The 25,182-nt window shown below is 39.3% G+C and overlaps 2 protein-coding genes across 5 annotated transcripts in view; one reads left to right on the forward strand and one right to left on the reverse strand.

The window, feature by feature from the left end:
- Positions 1–304: 304 nt before the first annotated feature.
- LOC146470702 (meiosis-specific with OB domain-containing protein-like) lies at positions 305–14,510 on the reverse strand. The gene is made up of 13 exons (XM_085121656.1): positions 14,245–14,510; positions 14,060–14,117; positions 13,809–13,940; positions 13,349–13,424; positions 12,467–12,659; positions 12,015–12,115; positions 11,865–11,917; positions 11,386–11,481; positions 11,011–11,112; positions 10,227–10,386; positions 9,666–9,861; positions 1,640–1,726; positions 305–765 (listed from the first exon to the last, which is right to left on the reverse strand). The coding sequence occupies exons 1-13, from the start codon at positions 14,371–14,373 to the stop codon at positions 637–639; spliced, it is 1,512 nt and encodes a 503-aa protein (XP_084977782.1). The 5' UTR covers positions 14,374–14,510; the 3' UTR covers positions 305–636.
- A 998-nt stretch (positions 14,511–15,508) lies between these two features.
- The window catches only part of LOC146470703 (TATA-binding protein-associated factor 172-like), an 87,555-nt gene continuing 77,881 nt past the window's right edge, over positions 15,509–25,182 (forward strand). For 3 of the 4 annotated variants that reach the window (XR_014866971.1, XR_014866972.1, XM_085121673.1), the window contains exons 1-8: positions 15,509–15,741; positions 15,817–15,940; positions 18,997–19,114; positions 20,262–20,423; positions 20,995–21,170; positions 22,974–23,128; positions 24,092–24,230; positions 24,885–24,953. Coding sequence is in view for 2 of the 4 variants with exons in the window: in XM_085121673.1 (XP_084977799.1) it covers positions 15,731–15,741; positions 15,817–15,940; positions 18,997–19,114; positions 20,262–20,423; positions 20,995–21,170; positions 22,974–23,128; positions 24,092–24,230; positions 24,885–24,953 (954 nt within the window). In the remaining 2 variants the exon portion in view is untranslated. The remainder of the gene's footprint in view (positions 15,742–15,816; positions 15,941–18,996; positions 19,115–20,261; positions 20,424–20,994; positions 21,171–22,973; positions 23,129–24,091; positions 24,231–24,884; positions 24,954–25,182) is intronic. The other variant, XM_085121671.1, reaches the window with a different exon arrangement.

Here is a 25,182-nt window from a genome sequence, read left to right on the forward strand (position 1 = left end):
TGATTAAGACATGGGCGTCAGGTGGCTCTGTTCAAGCGTGAAGTCTCCTTAGTAACGACTGACGAGCTCACCGAACTGATCTGCTCCAGCGCATTGGCGTTATTCAAAACAAAGTAATATAAACAAATCGTAACCCCAAAATACCTAGTATAAAGATCTTAAAATATATGTATCACTTAAAATAAGTGTAGGCGTCAGATTAGACCTCGTTGTTTTCGTAACTGTTTGATTTCGATCGTGCCTGAAGGCCCGGGTTCAATGTTTAAATAAAACAATGGTTCAAGGCAAACCAAAGATATCTTGCTGTGCTGTAACTCAGTTTTTATTGTTCAGTGGTATCGGCTGAACTCAGATACATAAAGAATACAATCAGTCAAATTGAGTCAAACAACGGATGGTATGCCAGATGGTAGACTCTAATAACAACGCACTGAATTGGACTGATCAACATTCGTGAATTTTGACCTGAGGCGGATATTAGCAAAATCCAATCTTATCCACATCTGCTATCACAGGATAACCACTCGTCTAACTTTACGCATACAAAAATTTCTGGAACAAATTAATTGATTCTTGGAAACCAGTGCTCGTTGATAGCCATCGGATCAGTATAATCAGTAAGTCCACTTGAGCAAACTACGCATGTGCTTCGTTGCAGCAAAGGGACTCGGCAGCCTCGTTTGGGTCAGCTAAAGTACAAGACAGCAATCTTATCCATTTCTTAGGGGAGTTGGAGCCAGTTGAAGGTCGATTGGAAGTTGTAAGCTGAAAGAAACCGAAATAGTTTAGATTAATGCGTATTCCGGATAGTCTGAAAGTCTCAAGTTCACTAAGTGTACTTTTTTCCTCCGGATCGCGCGTGCAAAGCTAGACTGACCAGAAATGGTTTTCTACCAAGACTTCCCAAGCCGCGCTGGACGTACTACACACTTAACAGCTGTTTTAATTGTTACCTATTCAGTTGTCTTATTCTAGGCGATTTTTATGTTGCTTGTTTCCATCTTTTTTATTTTAGAGGACCCCCCTGAAAACCACTTTTTAGTGATGGAGCATGGAGGCCTCCTCTTAAAAGATGTATTATTATTATTATTATTATTATTATTATTATTATTATTATTATTATTGTTATAAAGCGACGGAAAAATTATGCAATAGGGTTGCGGTTCGCCGCTCGCTAGATCCTTAGAGCGCGCTGTAGAATTTAGCAGAAAAACTGAGACTGCTCGCAGTCTAACGTGCTAGGATGAAGAAATGAATGAATATAAAATTCGGTGCAAATGGCACTTGAAAGTTTATTTATCTTGAACCACCAAACGGTTTTCAAACATCGCAACTGAGCGAGCTTTTGAAAGCCGAAAAGCCTCCCTAAATCTCTGACAGTAGAATGCAACCTGTTCAATAAAGTATACTATATACGAGATGTGACAAAAAATAATAACCAACAAGGGATTGTTATTTAGAGGTTTTATTCTTCAACCAAGAGTATTATTCGTCGGCATAGAAGGCTAATTATACACAGAAGACAAACATAGATGCACGCAACTAAATCCCCGCGGACTTAACTGTCTAGAGTTGCACGAGCCGAGTAATTGAGATGGGCTACTTTTTTTGCTATTATTAAACAGTTATAATAGTTTACCTTGAAGAAAACTTTACACTTCTCCAACAAAAACTGCACTTTTAGCTCTGTTAGCTGAGGTATAGACCAGTGAACCAGATCCGTTGCCTTGCGGGAAAAAGGAATGCACAGTTAGATCATATTAAGAATAAAGTAATTATTTCACCATACGCCGCATTTTTGGCCATAACGGATTCGTTAGCTAAAGACCGTGATTAACATTCCTTTTGTCGTTTCATTTTTTCCCTGCTGGTTGCCGCTTGGATACTGCATGCCGGTCTATACAGTATATGCCTTTGCATCATGGATGCAGTCTAGTATCCTTTGGTTATCTTTTTGAATTTTTATGGCCTAACGCCAAGTGTTCCGTTCTTGACTTCAGTCTCAGGATAGTCACCGCTACGGCGCCGGCTTCGGTAGACGAGCCTTAAACGCATTGGACAGCACGCCGTCACAGGTGACCACCTTACCTATACGAAGCCAGAATATTGCATTGAAATGTTTCTTGAAATTTTTGTGATATATGTTATAAACACGAAGTAGTCGTAATCGTTTTCGTATAAATTCTGATTTATTCCACTCTGATATCGTACAGAAAGAACCCCTTTCGAGTTAAATCACACGCCCATAAATAAACCCACTAAATTTGATATCCTACAAAAACCAGTAAATCAAGTTGTTGTCATGTGCTCTCTTTGTACAAACAAAACGAAAAGCGTGACGACTTTGATTACATAACAAATACGCGTGGCTGTTTATGACACTCCCCCTAGTTGATCACCTAGTGTGAGTCAACTATATTCGCTTTGAAAAATAAACTAAGACTATATGTGTTATCGCAAACTTCGTTGTTTCTAAATGTTCGCGTTATTTACAAGTGTGAGGAAATAAATCTAAATACGGCAACGTTTAAGGTTCTCAGTTCAGTTCAAGAGTTCACCTCCAGAGGAACAACGTGTTGAATGGGTCGTCGCAAGCGCTGAATTGAACTACCATTGGTACTCGTAACTCTAACTGAAACTGCTCGCACCTTTCCATCTCGGCCCGGGTGCAATTCTTCTACTTTCGCAAGCTTCCAGAAGCTTCGACGAACGCTGTCATTTTTGAGAATAACAATGTCTCCAACCTTGACCCCTGTGTCGCCATTGTCTCCCCTTAGCCGTGCGTTCTTGATAGCATGTTCTCTTAAGCTGGTTAAATATTCATTTCTCCATTGACGAGTGAATTGTCCCAACAGATGTCTATGATGTTTAAGTCGCTTTGTCAGAGAATCGTAGGTGCTAGTGATTTCGAAATGTTGACTGTTCGGAGTTGTAGTAACTCTTCGACCATAAATCAGATCCGATGGCGTTAAGGGATACGAGATCGATTCCTCGTCGTCATACACATAAGTTAGCGGCCTTGCGTTGATCAACCCTTCTATTTCCGTTAATAGAGTACTTAGCTCCTCGTGGGTGAGGGTAGATTTTCCGATGGTTTTTTGGATAGGAGACTTTACGCTGCGGACGAGCCTTTCCCAGTAGCCTCCCCACCACGGCGCCTTTTCCACAATGAAATTCCAACTGATTTGATTGTTGGTTAAATATCGCCAAACGTCCGGTGACCGTACTAATTTGCGAATATCCTTGCTTGATGATTTGAAAGTTTTTGCATTGTCCGATTGAAGATTAGCCGGGAGTCCTCTTCTACTGGTGAATCTTCTGAAAGCAAGCAGGAAATCTTGGACACCGAGTCCACGAGTCAACTCTAAGTGCACTGCACGGGTTGAAGCGCATGTAAATAAACACACGTAAACTTTGACACATTCAGCGTTGTTGACGTTTTCCTTTACGTAAAATGGCCCAGCGAAGTCGATTCCAACATTAGTAAAAGGTGGATCGTCTGAGACTCGGTTGGTTGGAAGATCAGCGAACGGTGGAGGTTTGCATGGTGCTGCATCGAATCGTCGGCAGACAACGCAGTGTCGAATGATTTTCTTGACTGTCTCGCGACCGCGTAGAATCCAGAAACGTTCTCGTAAGTTCGTAAGCGTGTCCCTTATCCCAGAATGCTTGACTAAATCGTGAATATTCCTAATAGTGAGATTGGTGAAAGCGTGTTTGGCAGGCAAAAGTATCGGGGTTCTGGCAGAAGACGATAGGGAAGCATTTGCGATCCGTCCTTTGCATCTGATAATTCCATCGTCGTCGAGAAACAGCCCCAACTGCGGAACACGTATAGGTGGCGTTGATTTCGAATCCCTTCGAGTCAGAAAAGAAAGTTCATCGGTAAAAGACGATGCTTGAACCGAGTGTATCCACAGATTCTCGGCGTCCTTCAATTCGGTGGTTGTTAAATCTTCCATTTCTTCTTTCCGGTTTTCAAGTGTTCGGTTTTTGAGCTTGTTGATGAACTTGATCACTAACGCTGTTACTCGAATTAACTTCGTCCTGTCGCTGAACCGTCCAATGTCGATTATCTGGTCAACTTTCGGGTTGAATTTGTCGCAGGCAGTGGTAATAAGGGAATGTGTTACATCTGGTACGTTCTTGACGGCTTCCTGTAAAATTTGTTCTTCGTTCACTTGTTCCGATGGAGAAGTTTCGGGCCATTCATTCTCGGATTGATACAAAAAACTCGGACCATTCCACCACGTATTGCTGGCAGAAAGTTCTTTCGCTGATAGTCCACGCGATGGTAGATCGGCAGGATTTAATTCTCCTGGACAGTGCCTCCATAAATCTTTGGGAGTTAGACGTCGAATTTCTTCTACTCTTTGACCGATGTACTGCTTCCATACTCTTTCATTTTTGATCCAGCATAGAGCAGTTGTAGAATCACTCCAGAGAACGGTTGTGTATTCAGCTCCAATCGACTTTAACTTGTTAACGAGTCGGGCCAAAATTAATGCTCCTAGTAATTCCAATCGAGGAATTGTCTGTGCCTTGATAGGAGCGACTCTCGATTTTGAAGCGACCAATTTAACTTCGATTCGACCATCACTGTACGTGTTTCGAATATAAACCACCGCGGCGTAGGCGCGTTCTGAAGCATCACTGAAGCCATGTATCTGAGAGGTTACAGGTTGTCGCGAAAAATAGCATCGAGGAATACGATAGCCGCCAATGAACTTCAGATCTTGGAGAAACGATTTCCATCGGTGAAGCAAAGTTCCTTGTAATTCTTCGTCCCAGTTTGTTTTGTTGATACAAAGTTCTTGAAACAAGATCTTCATCTCTATTGTAAGAGGCGTCAAAAATCCCATGGGGTCGAAGATCTTGGCCGTAACCTTTAAAACAGATCGCTTGGTGAGGGGAAGTGCTTGTGCAAATGGGCACAGATCGGAGAAATTGAAGAAAATTTCGTCTGTGAGAGTGTTCCAGTTCATTCCTAGAATTTTAACTACTACTTCTTCGTTGTCAGAAGTCGTTGAGTCGCAACCAACACTCGATTTCGCGAATGATTCGTCATCTTCTTTGTTGACATTAGTGACCTCCTGTTGTGTGTTTGCTGATCCTGGTGAACTTTCAAGTTTCGTAATTTGCATTTGTAGTTTTCGCGAGTTCGATCGCCATTTTCTGAGATTGAATCCTCCACTGGACATAACCTTCTTGCATCTCTTGTAAACAGAGAGACCTCTTTCTTCGTCTGACTCCCCCGTTAACAGGTCGTCCACGTACAGAGATTGTTCCAATAATTCAGCGATTTCGGGGTCACTTTGTTTGTGTAGTTGTAAGTGATGTAGAATTGTCGCTCCCAAAATAGCAGGCGAGGGGCGTAACCCAAACACGAGCCGTGTGAACCTGTATTGTACAATTTCAGGCTTAACGCAATCTGGGTTTCTTAACCATAAGAATCGAAGAAAGTCTCGATGATCCTCTTGGATTCCCACCATAAGGAAGGCCTTTTCAATGTCAGCTGTGATACCGACAGGATTCTTCCGAAAGCGAGCTAGCATATTGAAAACATGTGGGATGTGATTTGGCCCAGTTTCAAGGCAATCGTTGAGTGACTTCTCTTGGTTACCAGATTTTGCTGACCCATCGTACACAATTCGTACCTTCGTAGTCTCACGATCCTTTCTTACTACTGCATGATGAGGCAAGTAATGATGTCGCGCAGCAATTTTCTCTTTATTCGGTACTTGCTCGATTATCCCCTTTGATAACTGGTCTTGAATGATGTTGTCGTATTCGGCTAATAACTCTGGGTCTTTGCGGAGCTTGTGATGTAAGGATCTTAATCGCGATTCGCACAACAGATAGTTGTTGGAGGATAGCGGCAAACAATTTTCTTTCCACGGTAAATTGACTTCGTATCGGTCTTCGCTCCATGCAACGTCGATTTTGAAAGATTCCTTCGTTTCCTGTTGAGTCAGATCCTTAATGCCAATTGCCTCAGTCTCCCAAAAGTTTTTCAGAGTGTTCGTGAGAACGTCGTCTTCGTTTCGGGCAAATAGGTCGTCATGGCCTTCGATTATTAAATTTGAATGCGTAACATAACTCCGATCGAGTGTTCCTTTAACTGGTCCAGACAGCAGCCACCCGAGTTTGCTATTTACAGCAATGGGACCTTCGTCTCCTCGTCTTGTCTCCCCCGTTACAAAATGCCAGTAATAATCGCAGCCGATCAGAATATCAATCGAACCTTCGGCGTCAAACGGTTCATCCGCTAGCTCCAATCCATCCAAATGCGGGTAGTTTACAGAGACCTTGCCAGGTAAAGGCGAGCAGATAACCGGAAATGTCAGAGCAGAAATTATAATGGCATCTTCGCATCCAGACCTTCGTACTTGTAATTTCACAACATCGCAATTCTGCTTCTTGTACTTTGCTTCTCCAAATGTGTTCAAGTTGAGTCGTTCAGTTTGAAGTGATTTCAGATGAAGTGTTGCTCGTAAATTCTCAGTGATGTAAGAGCGCTGACTTCCACTATCGAAAAGTAATCTCACCACGGTCGATCTAGTCCCATCTTCGTTTGTCGCTACAGCCTTAGCTGTTTGAAGTAACACTCTGCAATTCGGTTTTGAACTCTCGCGATTTGTCGTAGTTGCTGTTGTGATGCCAGTATTCTCTCTTTCGTTGATCGTCTGGTCCCTAGGTCTTTCTTGTGTAGATCGGTCGGAATTGAGGGGACGTTCTGTATTCTGCGCGTTGTTGTTGTTGTTGTTGGAGGAGTTCGCGTTTCGTGGACAAATCGATTGATGGTGTCTCTTGTCGCATCTTCTGCAAGTTTTCTGGCATTGATCCTGTTGATGTCCCTTTCGAAGGCACATGAAACATCTTTTGTCCCGAGCAAGGATGGTTCTGCGAGCGTTTAATTCGGTGACCGTTTCGCACGAAGCTGAGAAATGTTTCCCAGAACAGTAAACACAAGTCGGCGCAAACTGTTGGGTTTGTGAATCAGCAAGATAGGCACCAGAAGTACCGGGTGGAATAGTGGGTGGCAAAACCTTCGATTTATCAGGAACAAAATGTGGAGGAGGCTGTCGTTTTGATTCTAAAGGTGGGACGGTTTTAACTCTTTCGCTCATTTCTCTCGCTTCGATTTCGCGTTGTAAAAGGTCGAGCAGCGGTTCGATTTCCCAGACATCTTGACTAGTGTTGCGAGCGACGTGAATTCGTATATCGGGAGGAAGTTTCGACATAATTACCGGAATGAGAAGACTTCCATATTGTGCAGATTTGATGCCCAGGGCTTCTAAGCCTCTTACGTTTACGCTGATTTTGTCATACAAATAACGGAGTTGAGAAGGCCTTTCTGAAGAACATACGGAGATTTTCAAAAGTTCGTCCATGTGGGAAGCGATGATTTGTTGTGGTTTTCCGAATCGTTTCATCAAAATGTCCACAGCCGCTTGGTAGTTGTCTTCGGTAATCGGTAACCCTGCAATGGCGCGTGACGCTGCTCCCTCGAGTTGAGCTACTAGATAATTGAACTTTACGATTTTCGATAAATTCGGGTTCGAATGGACGGCACTTTCGAATGTATCCCAGAACGGCTTGAAATGTGTCACTTCGCCTCTAAATTTAGGTAAGGTGAGCTTTGGTAGTTTAGATGTCGCTGCATTTGTTGTAGGAGGTGTACCACTATGTTGGGAAGTTTGATTCGGCGAAGGAGGAGCTGAAGAAGCTGGAGGAGATCCTGTTGTTTGTATGGCTTGAGTCGAAGGAGGCGTCGATAGTGAACCGGTCGGAGTAGAAGGGTTGTTTTCTGTAAATTGTGCCGCGGATCCACCGGTTGTCGTGTAAGTTGTACTCGTATTTGAGGGCGTTGTCGTGAGGGAAATATTCGCAAGAGCGTCCATTACTCGCATTTTCAATGTTTCGGCTTCGTCAATTTCCTTTTCGATTTCCTCCACCTTACAGACGGATACGATTTTTTCGTCTAGATCTGAGACCAGTTTCGATTTTTCCTTTAACATTTCTTCGATTCTCGTTAACTTGTTTTTCGTTTTGATATCCAGTTCGGAGGTCGCATTTTCCAAGATTGTATCGGCTTCGACGATGAGCTTCGTTATGACTCCTCTGTTGGCCCCGCGAGTTGCTCTTAGTCGTGGTAGATCTCCTTCTGACATCTTTTCTTCAGGTCGTGATTTCGAGCCCCACGTTGGGCGCCATGTTATAAACACGAAGTAGTCGTAATCGTTTTCGTATAAATTCTGATTTATTCCACTCTGATATCGTACAGAAAGAACCCCTTTCGAGTTAAATCACACGCCCATAAATAAACCCACTAAATTTGATATCCTACAAAAACCAGTAAATCAAGTTGTTGTCATGTGCTCTCTTTGTACAAACAAAACGAAAAGCGTGACGACTTTGATTACATAACAAATACGCGTGGCTGTTTATGACATATATCTTATCTTTGTTGAGATTAGGCAAGGGCAAAGAGATAAATGATAATTCCGACACGAGGCCGTGTCTGTAGAGATTAATTAAAGGCTGGTTTCCATATGATCGCAGATCGCAATAAGGTCTGCGATCGTCTGCGAATCGCAGACGATCGCAGAAGATAGAACCATGTTCTATCTAAAGGCTGGTTTCCATATGATCGCGGATCGCAGATCGCAGATCGCAGATCGCAATAAGGTCTGCGATCGTCTGCGATTATATGGAAACTACTTCTGCGATCGTCTGCGATCCTGCGATCGTGATCGCAGACGATCGCAGAAGATAGAACCATGTTCTATCTTCTGCGAACAATTGCGATTGTTTGCGATCTGCGATCTGCGATCTGCGATCATATGGAAACCAGCCTTTAGATAGAACATGGTTCTATCTTCTGCGATCGTCTGCGATCACGATCGCAGGATCGCAGACGATCGCAGACCTTATTGCGATCTGCGATCATATGGAAACCAGCCTTAAGTGTGCCGATAGGCGTATTTGAACTCCAGAGATGAGGCACAATCTCGTCCCCAGGGCCCGCGTTTTCTTTGGTCAGCGTCAAGTATTCATGCCCTCATGGAGCCAATCTTGTATTCAGAGTCCTCAGCGGTTGGTCGCAAGGAGAGACTCTGGGGTACTGAAATTTTATTACCGCAGGATTTCTGCGGTAAAACAATGGGAGCCGTTATGGAACTAAAATAGAGCAACCAATCAAGAAATTTAAATTTTTTTGGAATTCTTCAGAAGCTCTCCTGGCGCCCACCCGCTGACCAAAAAGCCTGAGGACTCTGGGTACGAGATTGTCATGGTTGCTGACTCAGGTTGGCTAAAAGAAATCCAGTGGGTGGTTTATCAGCAAAGCTAAAGGTAAATTGGCCACCGTAAAAACATTCGAGTGCTGACGTTTCGATTGTTAGTCTTTCGTAAGAGAGAAAACGAATGGATTCGCTATGACAAAGGGCAAACGCTCGAAACGTCAGCACTCGAATCTCTTTACGATGGCCAAATTACCTTTAGTCATCAACTCTGTTGATAAACCACACATTCGTTTCTACTTCCTACCTGCAGTATCACAGTTTTTTTAGAAACTGAACCCCCTAAAGGAAAACCAGATTGGCTAAACGATCAGCCAATCAGAATGCGTGCAGCTTCCAATCTCAAGATATAAAACTTACTCTACATCCACACATGTCCTCTGCGCACTTTTCTGTGAGCCTGCAGTTGTCAATGGTTCCAGTGTGGTCAGATAAAGAGATTCCAAATTCGTACTGCGTCTTTATTGATGAACTGCTTCCTGCCTGTACAGATGTTGCACACTCTGGGTTTGAGCACGTCTCGCTAAGAAGAGGTACCCTTTGGTTACACACAGCACTTTGAAAAGAAAAAGAAAAAGGCTGTCAAAACATTCGCAGAACTGACCAGTATAAGAGCACTGTTGAACTGCCATCCGGTGAAAGGCTTTTATAGTAGATGAGGTCATGGTGGCCGGTTCGAAAGAGGAAGACTACGATTTAATTTCTATTTCGAATGGGAAAGTCAGTGTGACATTAACTTTTAGACATCATTGCAGTGTAATGTCGAACAAAGCCGGTCTCAGGAACATCGATGGACCGATGCGCTAATCAGTAGACCACAATTGCCGGCAGGCTGCCGGCACATCAATGTACCTTCAAACCTTTGAAGTACGGACAAAGACTGAAAAAGCCAGCTGATAAAAGTTGTGACGGCAGACTCACCAGCGAGAAGCTACCATTGGCTTATCTTCTCTGTCAATATCAAATGAAGTTACAAAAGCATAGAGAATGCCCAAGGTTGGAAATTGCTGCGTGTTGCTGTCCAGGTCTGCCATTAGCTGCTTGAGTTGTTGTATGTTGTACATGTCCTTGATATTCTCCACTAAAGAAAAAGAAGAAGGAGAACAAGAAGAAAAAAAGCGACTTCTCTGAAACATTTCAGCTTTGTAAGCGCAGACAAATACTTGGTTTTAAAAGTCCCGGAAAAATTATGAATGAACCCAAAATATACCAGGGCCAAAACTATGACCCTCTTGATACTAACATGCCGTTGTCCACGTAATTGGTACCAAAACTTATGTGCCAGAATTTCACTATAATCCCAAGATATAAAGAAGGTTTTTTTGCATATATGTGAACAGAAGGAAGTAATCAGGACTGAAGTAAATAAAAATAAAAACATCTTTCGTCAATATCTACGTCAATTATAGTGAAAATTGAAACTAACGGTCACGTACCTGCTTTTCTGAAATGACTGTAAGTATTTACTTATGAACCTTTTGCACGCAGAGGACCACACAACTCGTAAATAAACTGTTCTGATTTTTTTCCTGTTGGATCTCTTGTTATAGGGATGCACCTTTACATATAAACTGACTGACTGCAGGGATTACACTTCAGCAATTAAAAAAATCCCACTTTGTCGTAAGGGTCACCAAACATTTTGGTTAATTTATTCACGTCTGAACATATATAAGAAGAAATATGGATGATGTTGAGTACTAACGGTTAAGTCCATCCATGGTTAATTCAGGGTTGTTTAAAGGGTCGTCATCTAAGAGTTCCAGGGATTGTGCATAGTTGTAAAGGTAGCGAGCCTCCATGGTATCTGAAAATAAATAAACAGAATTAAAGGGAAGATAAAGAAACGAATTCATGAGGCTCCAAGGATTCAACACTGAATTTACATTTTTATGTACAAATTAATCTTCATTTTTTTTACAATTCATCACATCGTAGACATTGTGTTAGAGAGCAAATAAAATAAGTTAATATTGTAAAATAATTTAAAAATTGCCTCCAATTCATGATAACCTTGGTTTTACTCATTAAAATCCGAAAGTTTCAACATGGTTCAACGAAAGAAGAATCTCAATCTTACTTGGATTAGAAGTTATGACTGTTTTGTGATCGCAAGTAGCGATCATGCACCTTTTAAAGTCATCAAATGTCACTTTGACATCTGCAATGAAAAGAACTGAAAGAAAATGGCTCAAGTGAGAATTAACAAACTGATGATTGTTTCTGTTTCGTGATAGCAGGCTATGCACTTCCCAAAGGATGTTTTTTTTTTTACTATTTTCATCTAAAAAGGGTTGGAAATTAAAGGTTTAACAACAATTCCTGAAAAGGAGAAAATATTTTTGACGGGTTGGGCATGCGGGTTTCAATCTCTGGACAGAGAGCACACTCTCATCTACAATACCAAGTAGTACCCGAAGCATCCTGCCTGAGATATTCTTTTTTAACAATAACCAATCAGAAAAGAAGGTATAAATAGTATTTTCCTATAACAATAATAAATTTTTATATAACACTATTACATACGTTAGATTTACATTAAATATTTTTAATCCCTACTTATGTCTTTAGGCATCCAGGTTTGAGCTAGTTCTATTGTGTCCTCATCCCACCTAAGGAAAGTGAAGAGATGCATTTTCATATTTTCAGATAACACCATGGTTTCTATTGTCATTTCTGTAAGAGAAAGAAAAATCATAAGCAACTTACATGATGAGTGGGAAAGATAGACAGGTCTCATCAAAAAGCAACACCTCACATCTTTTGACATGTTTCCCTGTTTTTGTGATGATGTCTCTTGGCACTCCAACCTGTGAAAGAGATGGATTCGGTTGAAAACTGATCTCCTTGTGAGGTTGACATGGAAATTATCACTGAGAGTTAAAGATAGCTTTGTTGCTGACAGAATAGTAAAATTTGGTCAGAACCAAGCAGCTGCTTTAATTACAATGCTGTCTGCTTTTAGAGAGAGGTCGCTGTAATTGTAATAAAACTGGATTACATAATAAAAATAATTATTTTTTGTTATATTGACTGTGATAATGGTTCCTAGTTTCAAAACCTCTGACAAGGACCCCACTACCTTCATTGCATGGGAATCCCTTAATAATTAATCCCGCCACTTAGTGTCATTATTTATAAATTATTTATAGTAGACTTACACTCTTGACCACAGCTTGAATGTTGACATGCTCTCCATGCAAGTTCTGATCATTGGCAATGATATCCCCCAAGGTGTAGAAGTCATTACTGGTCTTGATAGGTATGTGTGAAATGTTGTCAAACTCACACGTGTCCCAGCCACTGAACAAGCTTACAGAAGAATGTGTCTCACTGATGTGTAACTGGTAAGGACTGTAAAAAAAAAAAAGAAAAGAAAAACCACAAAGAAATGTTTAATGATAATTTTTTAATGCAAAGTTATTTCTTAGTATCTGAAAAATAGTGTTGAAGGTTGTCTGGGACTGTGGGTGGAAAAGAGGCTGAGGAGAGGGTTGGGGGTTGTAAAAACCCAGTGGAAAAAACTTAGAAAAATCAACCCAGCACCTGTATGAAACTGTTTTCCTTTTTTTAGGGGAGGGGAGGGAGGGTAATTTTTAGCACAACAAGCTAGGGGGGAGGGAGGGGGAGTAGTTTGGGGATGTAGCACATAACCACTCCCTATTTTTCATACTACTGTTTTTAAATCAAATATGAGCAGGTTTTTTAAAAGGTGGTGGGAGGCAGAGAAACTTTTCAGAAAAAAGAACAGGCCCTATGTCCCCTCACCTTGTTCTTAAGTTTCCTTTCAGTTTCCTAAAATGAATGACCCCAGAGAGCACATTACTTTGTGTATGGAATGTCATGTGGCAAGGAATGACGGCTGTTATCAAGGTGGGCGAAGGAAGTGAAAATTTTCCTGTTTTCTTTACAATTCACCTACAATATAGCATACCTATATTTTAATATTCAGGTTCTTTTTACATTTTGTTGAAAATGTAATAGGAAAGTCCATACTAATTTTTCCATATTATTTTTTTATAAAGTAAAATTTTTGTTTATACCTTGGTGTCCATGGCCTCCACCTCTGCTCCGATTCACTGCTTTGCTTGTTTTGAATTTGTGGATTTCTTACTTCCACTGTCACAGATAAAAAACACAAGTCTTGAAGTAAGTTACGAACCTTCATTTTTTTGGAGGTGGAGGTGCCAGGGGGCATGAAAATTCCTGAAAAATTGTTTGCGAAAGCAAAAAAAAAAAGCCCAAATAAATTGTTTGCACACACATAAAAAAAATTGTCAGCAGGAAAGTGCAGCAGGAAAAAAAAAATCCCATAGGCAAAAAAATGCTTGTCTTGAAAAAATTTTCATCCTCCCAGCCTCCAAAAAAAATAATGGTGCATCCCTAAGCCTGATTTATGACATTTCACATGATCTGAGTGCACTCGTACTATAAACGACTGCAAGTAATTTAAAACGGCTTTGAAATTTTTATTTTACCCTATTTTTTGACACTTTTCCTTACCTATGTCGTTGATTTTGAATGACTTGGTGAGGCTATCAATGTAATTTTCACTGCCCCAGCAGTTAACATTGATGAAGTCGATAGGCGTGTCTCTTAGAGTGAAAAAGAAGTGACATTTTTCTCTCCCTGGGTCTATAAATTTGGAAAAAAAAGATATTTATATTATTAATATCAAGCATGTTTACTTTAAATACAAAACTAACCAAGCTCCTATAACAGACTAAAATGTTTGTAACAAAGTTTTAGCTTACTCTTTCTGTCTGGAAATGAATGGACTGGCTGCTTGGCTATGACGAGTCCCACAAGGTTCTTCGACGCAACGAAAAATAGAGAAACAATTGCGAACTTTAGTACAACATAGTCCTTCCAAATACAAAAGCATACCGAACTAGGGCAATAAAAGAGAGTTTGAGTTGAAATTTCAGGTTTTACTCACGCAGTTGCTCATTCCGTGACAAAGGTCTCGGATGGAAGTTCGTCCATTGAAAGTTTCTCCTTCGCCGGCCGCAAGGCCTGTGCCGTCCGGCCAAGCTGATTGTGTACCAAAGCCGTTAAAAGTCATCATTCGTTTACTCAAAAGGGACGAAAAATTGGCAAACAAAAGTGGCAATTATCTTTCCTTCACGAATGTCTTGTGTTTTGTGATGATTGGTTTGGTTTTTGTAAACAAATGTTTTGCGCGGGAAAAATCGACGTCTAGCGCGGCATGCACTATCCTTCCCATAATTCCCTTATCTATCCTTTCTAAAGGCTGGTTTCCATATGATTGCGGATCGCAGGTCTGTGATCGTCTGCGATCATATGGAAACCGATGGAAACCAGCCTTTAGATAGAACATGGTTCTATCTTCTGCGATCGCGATCGCAGGATCGCAGACGATCGCAGAAGTAGTTTCCATATGATCGCAGACGATCGCAGACCTTATTGCGATCTGCGATCCGCGATCATATGGAAACCAGCCTATAAGAATAGGTCTTATCACGGTTTTCGACGCCATTTTGACGAGTAGGCAAACAGGCTTGAAATAACAGTGTTTGTATGGAAATCCGATGTCAAATAATTTTCATAAAACATCGCTTCTGAAAAATTCATGAATTGGAAACGTTTGGCACTAGGAAAAGGATTTTAAGAAAAAAAAATTGGAGGGATGTAGTTGTGCCAGAAAGCGTCCAGTCGTGTTTTGAATTTCCCATACGTTTGTCTGTATAGCGAAACAGCCGTGAACTGCTACTAAAAATAGTTCGCGGGAAAAAATACAGGGAAATGTATGGAAAGTTCAAAACACAACTGGACGCTTTCTGGCACTGCTACAGCCCTCCAATTTTTTTCTTAAAATCCTTTTCCTAATGCCAAAAGTTTCCAATTCATGAATTTTTCAGAAGCGACGTTTTATGAAAATTATTCGACATCGGATTTCCATACAAACACTGTTATTTAAAGCCTGTTTGCCTACTCGTCAAAATGGCGTCCAAAACCGTGATAAGGCCTATCGAATCAGATACACTGGAAATATCGAAATATCTCCTGTTGTTTATTGGCCAAAAAAATAAACTAACCAAGCCCATCTTCAGCTGAAAAGAACCATGACCTTTCCTTGAAAGTCCCAAAAACTACTTTGCTTGTACGTATTGTCCGACTCCCCAATTCGTGAAAACAAAAAAAAAATTGGATTTCACAAAAATACTAACCTCTCCCGGTAACCAAGTTATCGGACCTCTCGAGAAACAGGCCCTCCAAGTCCTGAACAAATTTTGCGCGGGAAAATTTCGAATAGTATTACCCATAATTCCGTTGGACATGTCCACCACAGCGCATGTGCAAAATCAATGGCGGAAGAAGGTTAAAAGAAAAAAACAGGTAGAAAGCGACAGTTATTTTTGGAGAATTCTCGCCATGTGACGCTCAGCTGTGGACACATTTCAATGGCTACAAGGTATACGGGGTTTTATATTTCAAGAAAGTAAAAAGGAGGCATTTTCGCTTAGGTTTTGTCTGTGTTCCGCTGTAGACTTGAACGACTTTTTCTGCTTCTCGACACCGGCTCAACTGCAGTCACTCGGAAAGCAGCGGCCCAGCAACTTGGAGAGGTGCAAAAATTACATCCCCATGAGCTGCAAAATCTACTCAGTAGGGTAAGATAGCTGGTTTTTAGGTTCTTTTCAAAATACCGTAAATAATGAAAGCAATCCTAGCTAGCTAATTAACGTTGTAAAATTACTTAATAAGCAAACCGGATACTGTGATCCAGTGAGCTAAATTAAGTTATTTATTAAAAGCCTAATTAACCTTAGGTCCATTGCTCTGTTGGAGATTAAAGTGTGGAATAATTGTTTGAGAATTTTATATTCTATCTGATGTATATGGATTAAAAAAGTTGATTAACAACAGAATGTTTACAAAATTTATATACATGCACTTGCAAAATAATGTAAGCTTAACACCTTTTGGTTCTTTACAATGCTACTAAATGAGAACTTAATTTAATTAAACAGTTATGTCAGTAATACAAATTAAATATTGTGCAAAATAATTTGTAAGTGAGTGCTACTCATGTACTATGGATCTTAGACATCCTTAAAAAATGGTTTAACAAGATTTCCACGCAGCCCCATACGTTAATATATTTTAGTATATACCATACAAGTGAATAGTACTTTTTGTGCGCGCTGATTGGCTAGCTCGGAGGTGATTAGCCGAATACTATTCACCTCTGAGCAGCCGAAGAGAAACAAGGTGGCTTCCCGTTTCGCCACAGTTACTTAAAGAGAAAATTGTTTTGATAAAAGAGGCGGCTCTTAAAATAAGACAAATGGCAACAAAGGTTGGTTTAATGGCATTAAATGATAACTTATTTAATCTTTACAACCTCATATTCTAAGGCAAAAAATGAATATACAATCCCTTGTTTACGAAAACTGCCAAACACTAAAATTACAACGAAAACAGTGAAACATCTAATATTTTTCAGCATGGTTTCAACAAAAAGACGAATTTCACAGAAAAATTGAAGAAATGACACCGGAGGAAGTAAATAACTGTCTCCAAAAGTTTTACTTGTCTGCAAGAAAGCGAGACGGAACTGTCTTACAATAAGAAATCGCTTACTGCGTGGCATGCGAGATTTTAAAATTTCATACCATTTGCGGTATATTGTCAGAAATAAAATAATTTTTTGGTCCACTAGCTTGTGTGGTATATACTAAAACAATTATTCTCCTCAGTGTCGGTGAAAGTGATGGATATTAACCTCGCCGCTTCGCGGCTCGGTAAATATCCATCACTATTCACCTCCACTTCGGTGAATAATTGTTAAATATCTCTCAGTCAGTAGGTGCGGTGAGATTGGTCAATTTCGTTGGGCTGTATTTCAATGTACAGTCTATTAAACTGTACTGTAAGTTACAGATCCTCGTTTTTTCCTGTTGATTTATGGCCTGTGCACTTCATGCTTGGGCCATAAATCTACGGGAAAAAACTTGGTCCCTAACTTACAGTATAAACCTCAGACTCAGTTAGTAAGAGGTATATATGTTGTAGGTTAATATAGAATCCAGCTTAAAATGATTTCAGCCTAGGTTAATTTGTATTTTCCTTTGTTAAGGTTGGGTAATTTACATCTGAAACAAAGGAAAATACAAATCAACCTAGGTTGAAATCATTTTATTTTTAACCTGGGATTCAGTTTAACTTACAACATAATACATTTGTCATTTTTGGAATATGGTTAGTATGACAGTGGTGCTTGATAACAATGTCTTGAACTGTGCGGAAATCTTTCTTATGGTTTGAATGTCGGCCTCAAGAACTTACTTAATAAACTATTTTCTTGTATAAATACACTCAACAAAATGTTATCTCCTGATTGGTCAATAACAAATGTCTAAATAGGTTATAGAGTGCAAATCTAAATTGTGCACCTATCACCAGCTATTCCATGAGGGGATATCCTGGCATTTGATTGACAATTCGCCTAGTGATGCAAGGAGGGGAAAGTGAGGGAGGTTTGATTTCTCCTGCCTTACCCTGTGGGGAAAATAGGGGCCTTTGTAGAACAAGAAGCTACGATATAGTCGTTAAAAGTGGATGTCAATAGACCACTGTATATGAAATTACCTGGGCTCATCTTGTGCTGCGTGCTCTGAACACCTAGACAATGGGGGATTTTGTCAGTTCAGGTATTGCCATGCGAATCTACCCAGTGATCCAATGTGATATATGTGAGACATGGTACCACAGTTCTTGCGATGTGTTAAAGAAAGATGAGGCTGACCGAGGAGGGTCTGGCTCCGTCTGGCTCTACTATGACATTGCATTTTTTTCTGTAATGACTCTTGGGGGGGGGGGGGGGGCAATTTTTTCAACTTTGATTGTTCTATGTCCCCTTCCGATAGAAGGAAATTATCACGTTCAAGAGGGAACTTTACAAAGCCCCTTCCTCCCCACTTAAATTACATGAAAATAAGCATTCAAGTTCAACTTAAAATATTTTCTAAATTACAGTGATTACTTTTGAAACTTTTCATGCTTGAGTTGCCTGTGGCAAGGTTTTAATAAAAGAGAGCTCTTTCACAGCCATTGAAACAGTAAGAGTGACAGCCACAGCAAAAATTTATTGAGAATGTTATGGGTAAAAAACCGTATGAACTGCATGTGCATTTTGTGATTTATGGTCAATATCATGATGTGTATGGCTAGTGCAGTTTTGCTGTCTTTCAAACATCACTCATGCCCATAAATCACAAAATGCATTCACATTAATTCAATTTACCAGGCTCTACCTGGTGATTGAACAACTTACCTTTTAGATGCCAATTTTAATACCAAAATGGTACCCCATTCAAAAGTGTGACAGAGCTTGGTGTGCTAAATTACTTGGCACAACAGTTGATTCAGACTTTGTGCTAACATCAAACTAAATAGACCTTTATCACATGGCGGCCATGTTGAGTCTCAGGAGAATAAAAAGCTTTGTTTTTGCATGGCAAGCCTCGCACTGAATTCGCCTCTGGCCGAGGCTTGGCGCTCAAAAACAAAGTTTTTTTATTCCCCTGAGACTCAAGATGGACGGTGGAGGATAAGGGTCTATACACGGTAATTAGAAAGAATTGAGTTCAGCACAATGCTAGCATGATGTTTGAACCTGGTCTAATTATGTCCAGGTCTTAACAGTGCTCCTTTATTTTAACAGGTACACGTCTTTCTCAAGAGTAGTAGCTGGGACACAAGAATTGCTGCTGGTCAAGCAGTTGAGGCCATTGCTCAGAATGTGCCTCAGTGGAATCCAGCATCCACACAAAAAATCAAGGGTATGAAGCCCTCTCAAAATGTTTTTTAGTGGTTTATTTCTTACAGCGTACTTAGGCCACATTACACCAAGTGGAAAATAAGGCCCCAAACCAAGCCCCAGTTGTTCAAAGAGCAGAAAATTTTATCCACTGATTAAGTCACTATCCGGCAGATAAAATGCATGCAAGAATTTCCCTATATAGCTGTATAATTTGTGTATAAAGTAGAAGCGTCGGTCTGATTTGAGCATGGGATTGTGTGAAAAACTTGCCAAAAGCTTTTGTTTGTCATTTTATCCGCTGGATAACAACTTATCCACTGGATAAAGTTATTCCCCCTTTGAAGCGCTGGGGCCAGGGGCCAGAACAGAAGTCATTATTTGTTAGCTTTGAATACTAAATTTTAAAATCTTACAATTCTATGAAAACATTGGCCAAATACCATGTCTGTAATCATTGTGTAATCGATGAAAAAAAAAAAAGTTTAAAAATATACTTATTGGGCGCGGTAGACTTCGGAGAAATAGGCCCCAGCACGCTATTCACTTGCACCCTGGTTGGTTCCCCCTGGATACTTCCAGGTTACTTTCACACCCAAGCGTCATCGCCTGTTAGTCAAGTTAAAGGTTATTGTTCGCATCTGGTTAGGTCTCTGTAGTTTACTGGTTGGTCTGATTGGTCCCATGCCCAAACCCCAACCTGGAAGACCTGGGGATGTCCTTCATCAACCTCGTCCCATCCACTCCCCTTCCACCACTCTGGCAAGGATGAATTAACCTACATGTACTATTCAGGGTCACCAGCAAACATAGAGCTGTGTGCATCACTGAGACACGTTGGATTTTGAGCTGCCTATGGTTCAGTGTAAAGGTTAACCTTTATAATAAACCTGTAAAATGCCTACTTCTAGATTTTACCCATCTACTCTGAAATGCAATGAGAAACTCCTGTGTTTGTACTGATTAACAATGATTTATCAACTCATGCATCTATTGTTTTAATTTCAAATAAGAATTTTAATTCTTCATCTACCACTTCAAGAAATAAATAAATAAATAAAAAATAAATAAATAAATAAATAAATAAGCTAATAAGTAAATAAGCAGCTAAATGAGTGAATCTTGTGTTACTGAGATTCTGAAATTGTTTTATATTGTTGTACTTTTAGAGGAGCCAGTAGAGAGTAGCAAAGTGGACGCAAGTGGTGAAACAGCTGAGAGTGATCTGTTGGAGTTTTCCAAATTTGATATCAATCGTGTACTAAAACATGGAGAGCGGCTGGTAGGATCCTCAGGGGCTGAGTATGACCTTCCTGATGAAGATCTTATAGGTAGTTACAGTATATTATTTTTCAACTCTTCGAGAAGTATTTTGTTAATGGCTTTGTGAGAATGTGTAATGCAACTCTCAAATTATTGTGTTAATAAATTAAATTCATTTTGGTTTCCTTACTTGTACCAGCTGCCATCACCTAAATTACTGATATGGCTATGACTGGATAATTTTCTAGCAATACTGATTACTCCAGGTGTACACTGTAAAGGTCTGTATATCTGAGATGTACAGGTTAATTATTAAGACAGTCAAGTGCGGTTGTTAGAGTATCCAGCCAGTGGATAGAGGAATGGGGGTTTAACTGCACTGGGGACTAAAAATATTGTCTTTCAGTTCCAATTATAAATTAACAATTAACAATAAATATTAACAATGGGAAATTTAAAAGCAAAAATAGACGATAATCGTATCTAATTTTTAGCACACTTGAATGTTACATGTATTTCTACATTTCAAACTTAAATTTAGAATTTAGACATTTCCAACATTTTAACGCCAAATTTTTTTCTGACAGAGTGGAGGTTCCTTTTTAATATTCTTCACTAAATTGTATTAATTATTTCTAGGACTTGAACCAAAGGAGAGGCTAAGTAGGCAGCAGAAGCTTCTAAGAAAACGGCTTGGCTTGGACATTGCTCCTGGTATAGATGTTGGAATGGATAAATTATTTGATGATGAAGATCTCTTGGTTAGTACCCATGAGATAAAAGGAAAGTCCTTGAACAAACAAAAATCATTTGAGGTGAGTGTAGCAAGTTGTGACATGTGTGCTTTGTTTGTTATTTGATGTCTTTTATTTAATTTGCCCCTGTTGTCTGCCTTACACATCTATAACGTATTACTGGTACATACAAGTAATATATCAAACACCAAGAAGAGCGTTTCATCCAATTTCCAAACACCGAGAAGTGGGTAAAAACAAAAATGAAGCGCAGCCAAGATTTTGTTAACAGTAACTAATTTTGAGTTTTTTGGAAATCAGATGAAACACACTTTTGAGTACTTGATATAGTTTCTCAAACCATTATAATCCTTGGAGAAATTCAGAGCAAACGTTTACCCAATTTTATGATTATTTAGATCACATTTTCAAACCTCCTTCACAGCAGTGATTTCTTTTTTCTCTTTATGAATTATTAAGGAGTTTGACAATTTATTATTACAACCCAAGCTGTGGTCACCCTCGGGGAATAGCTCAGTGACTGCTTAATACAGGCTGACCGCTTAATTAACCCTTTAACCCCTCATCACCAAAGACCAAATCTTCCTATCTTACAGTACATGTAAATGAAAAATCTTGTCCCCATATTAAAGTACTGGGGAGATTGTTATTGACATAATTAAGTAACATAACACATAACATTGCATTTTATTCAGGAGGCCTTGTCAACACAAATACAAAACATCCTGAATAGGAAAATCATGTAGTTAACCCTGTATAAAAACAATTTCCCTGACAAAAAACGTACAAAAATATTTTAAAATTTTCTAGAACTACCGGTAGATAGAGATAGAGACAGAAATAGAAATAGAAATAGAAATAGAAATAGAAATAGAAATAGAAATAGAAAATTCTGCTTGGGTGATCAAAATTATCCTAAATTCTCCTGCCCTCAGGGATTGAATAAGCATTGATGATGAGAAATTTGATGCTAATCACTGTTAGGGCTTAAAGGGTTAATACATGTTGCACAGAATACGTGTCAAACACAATAAAAGCACCATTTCATGCAGCATTTCACATTTGGTTTACAACTTAATTTACGGTTTATACATGTACACAAAAGCACTTACAAAATAACTTCCTTGGTTAACAAACTGCAACCATTTAATGGTATGACAAAGGAGTGTATAGTGTGAAAGTGGACTAATTAATAAAACATTAATGCCAAGATCCTGCAGTCAGTATTGCAGGGCATTAGAAATTCAGTTTATACCTGGCAGGCTATTCGTTACTCTGTTTTAGTACAATTTTCTTTTACAAAGTGACAAGGCAATTTAGAGATAGCTTGTTGGGACTTAGAAAAGGCCTGTGACCATGACCACTTAACAGAGGGAACTGCTTGTTAGAGGTCAAAATTGCAGTAGTTATTGGGAGTAATTTTCAGGATTTTAACAAATGACTGCTCAATAGAGGGTGACCGCTTAGTACCAGTGCCGCTTAATACTTTTGCTCTCCAAATAATGGACATGATTGGATGCCAGTCAAAATGTTTGCCTGACTAAAATGAATAAAATTCTAGGCCAATACAAACATGTACATACCGGGGGTGGGGGGGGGGTGGGGTGGGTATATAAATACATGTTGTCAAGATTGAGGTTTATAACATGAAGAAATAATGGGTCTAGATTTTTATGGGAGACTTGAAGTAAGTTCCAGCAGTGTCCTTTGTCTGAGATTACAGGTAGGCTCACAAAAATAGGACTGGTATACACTGTGGTCAAGTGTATGATTATTCTCTTATTTTTGTTTAGGCTTTCTGTTAAATGATAATGATAATTTATTAAAGTAACTACAGTATGTTTACTACATGTACCTTTTTAGAGCGCAGCTGAGGTTGTGGCAGCAGAGATAGCTGCAATTAGTTCTTCATCAATGAGTTCACGAGAAAAGAACAGAGCCATCAGAAAAGCCAAAATGTTAGCCAAGCAGAGATCTAAGGATGCATCAAAAGAAGGCGATTCTTTGCAGTCCAACAGGTGAGGTATCATTTTAATATGTATATGCATGTATGAGGCTGTAAGTGTCTGGTAAGTTGGTATTTTGACCAGCAAGGACAGTGACAATGCTTCTCCACCACATGAAAGCTGGTTTCTCTTTTTATGACCATCAACAATAGTAATTACAGTTAACTGTACTTTGCTTTTGAACAGAACTTCTTCAGAGATTAATGTAGAACCGATATAATGCAGTTTTACAGCATCCTTTGTCAAGGGTCTAACATCTGCAATTTGTTGCCATTTCACTGATTAGTTTACCATCCATTTCTGGTTTTTTTTTTTTAAACTTAAGCAATATCTCATTGAAAGGTGTGACACAAGTTCAATGTGTGTTGTTTTTATTTCTCTTTGCTCACTCTGCATTAAGCCACATTTTAATTTACTAGTCTCAGGATTAGTCTATTTATATATTAAGCCAATAGCTTTAGTAGGCTTACTTGTCACGTTTACTAATGTCTGTACAGCTGTAATTAATTTTATTATCAACAGTATCTGTTCAACCTGTTTTCCATGTTCTGTTTGTGTGGGTGACTAATTTCCTTCGAAATTTCACGAATCTTCTTAAATTGTCGTTCCAATTTTTGTTGGTACATTCGCATATACTTTCGAAATTTCGAAAGTGTCAAGACAATAGCGCTTTTGAAAATTCGTCGAAAGTTCGGTGATATTTTGTTTCGTTAAAAATGGCTGGTTTTCGTCGAAAAGTGGCGAAATGTCTCAAAATTTGTCAAAATTCGCTCTCATTACTTCTAACTGTACATAGTAACTGTTACTAACTAACTACCTAACTAACTGACTGACTGACTGACTAAATAAATGAATAGAGAAATAAATGAATAAAAAGTTTTTCCCCTGCCAACAGTTTGTTGCTATTGAATTAATTAAAAATATACTGCTATTAACCACTTTGATTTGTTTTCCTGTCAATCCAACTCATCATAGTTTTGATAATGATGTGGACACAGAGCATGGACCAGCTTCCAAGAAACGCAAGACAGCCAGTGTTATTGTTGACCAACCTGCAGAATCTGATAAGATGGTTGTCGATCAGGTTACTGATGTTTCAGCAACATTTGAAGAGGTGTGGTATTACTTTATCTTAATATATACCTTAAAGTGACAATTTAATAAAAAAAAAAAACGACTTTAGTATGCACTTGTGCATGTACATAACTGCTATATCATCTGTAGTACCAGTTAACAGGTTGAAAATGCTGTGTTTTTGATTTAGTGCCCACTGCACTTGTCTCCCAGTGCCATGTGGCCCACGTCCGACTCCCAGACTTGATGTTATACATGGCTTTTGTTGTTGATTCTCCTTCGTGTGCTGTGCATTTTTTCTACGGGCACTCTGGTTTTCTCCCCTCAAAAACCATTGTTTCCAAATTCTGTGTCTGGAGAGCATTGCCCCCAATTATTGCTCTGTACTAAATCCATTGACATTTAAATAAATAAAAGTGATTCATTTATTTACTTGTCTTACACCTACAGCAAGCTTTGTTTTACTTTTAAGTTAGAAAATGCAATATAAATATAATAAATTTAATACTTATATATATATAATTATGTCAAGTAGAGGGTGTTCAGTTGAATCTCTGCAGTAAGATCTTGTGCTTGTATGTTTACTAATTAGAGATTCTCATTTTAACATGAAAGGATAGAATGTTGTCAGTAATGTTTGTGTGCATGTGTATACTTAGATAATTTTATTGTATTTATTTTTGTTTTTTAACAGTCTACTGAATGGCCATTTGAGAACTTTTGCCAGGAACTTTGTCAGGATCTGTTTCATCAGTCGTGGGAGGTTTGTTACTTCTGTGTAAGAATTTTCTTTCCTTTCCCGTAGATGTTCTGTTGAGCATCCTCACCGAACTAAGTTGCCTTAATATTACCATGTACACCTGTAGTATAGGGATGGGGATGGTGCAATAGGGAGAGCACTCGCCTCACACCAGTGATTTCTGGCCAGCGTTGATTCTGTGACTTCCCATAAAAATGATGCCACATCTGCTTTGATAAAATAACTAATGGTT

Source organism: Pavona decussata, unplaced genomic scaffold, assembly GCF_977016875.1.
Source record: "Pavona decussata unplaced genomic scaffold, jaPavDecu1.1 SCAFFOLD_112, whole genome shotgun sequence".
Classification (NCBI taxonomy): Eukaryota; Metazoa; Cnidaria; class Anthozoa; order Scleractinia; family Agariciidae; genus Pavona; species Pavona decussata.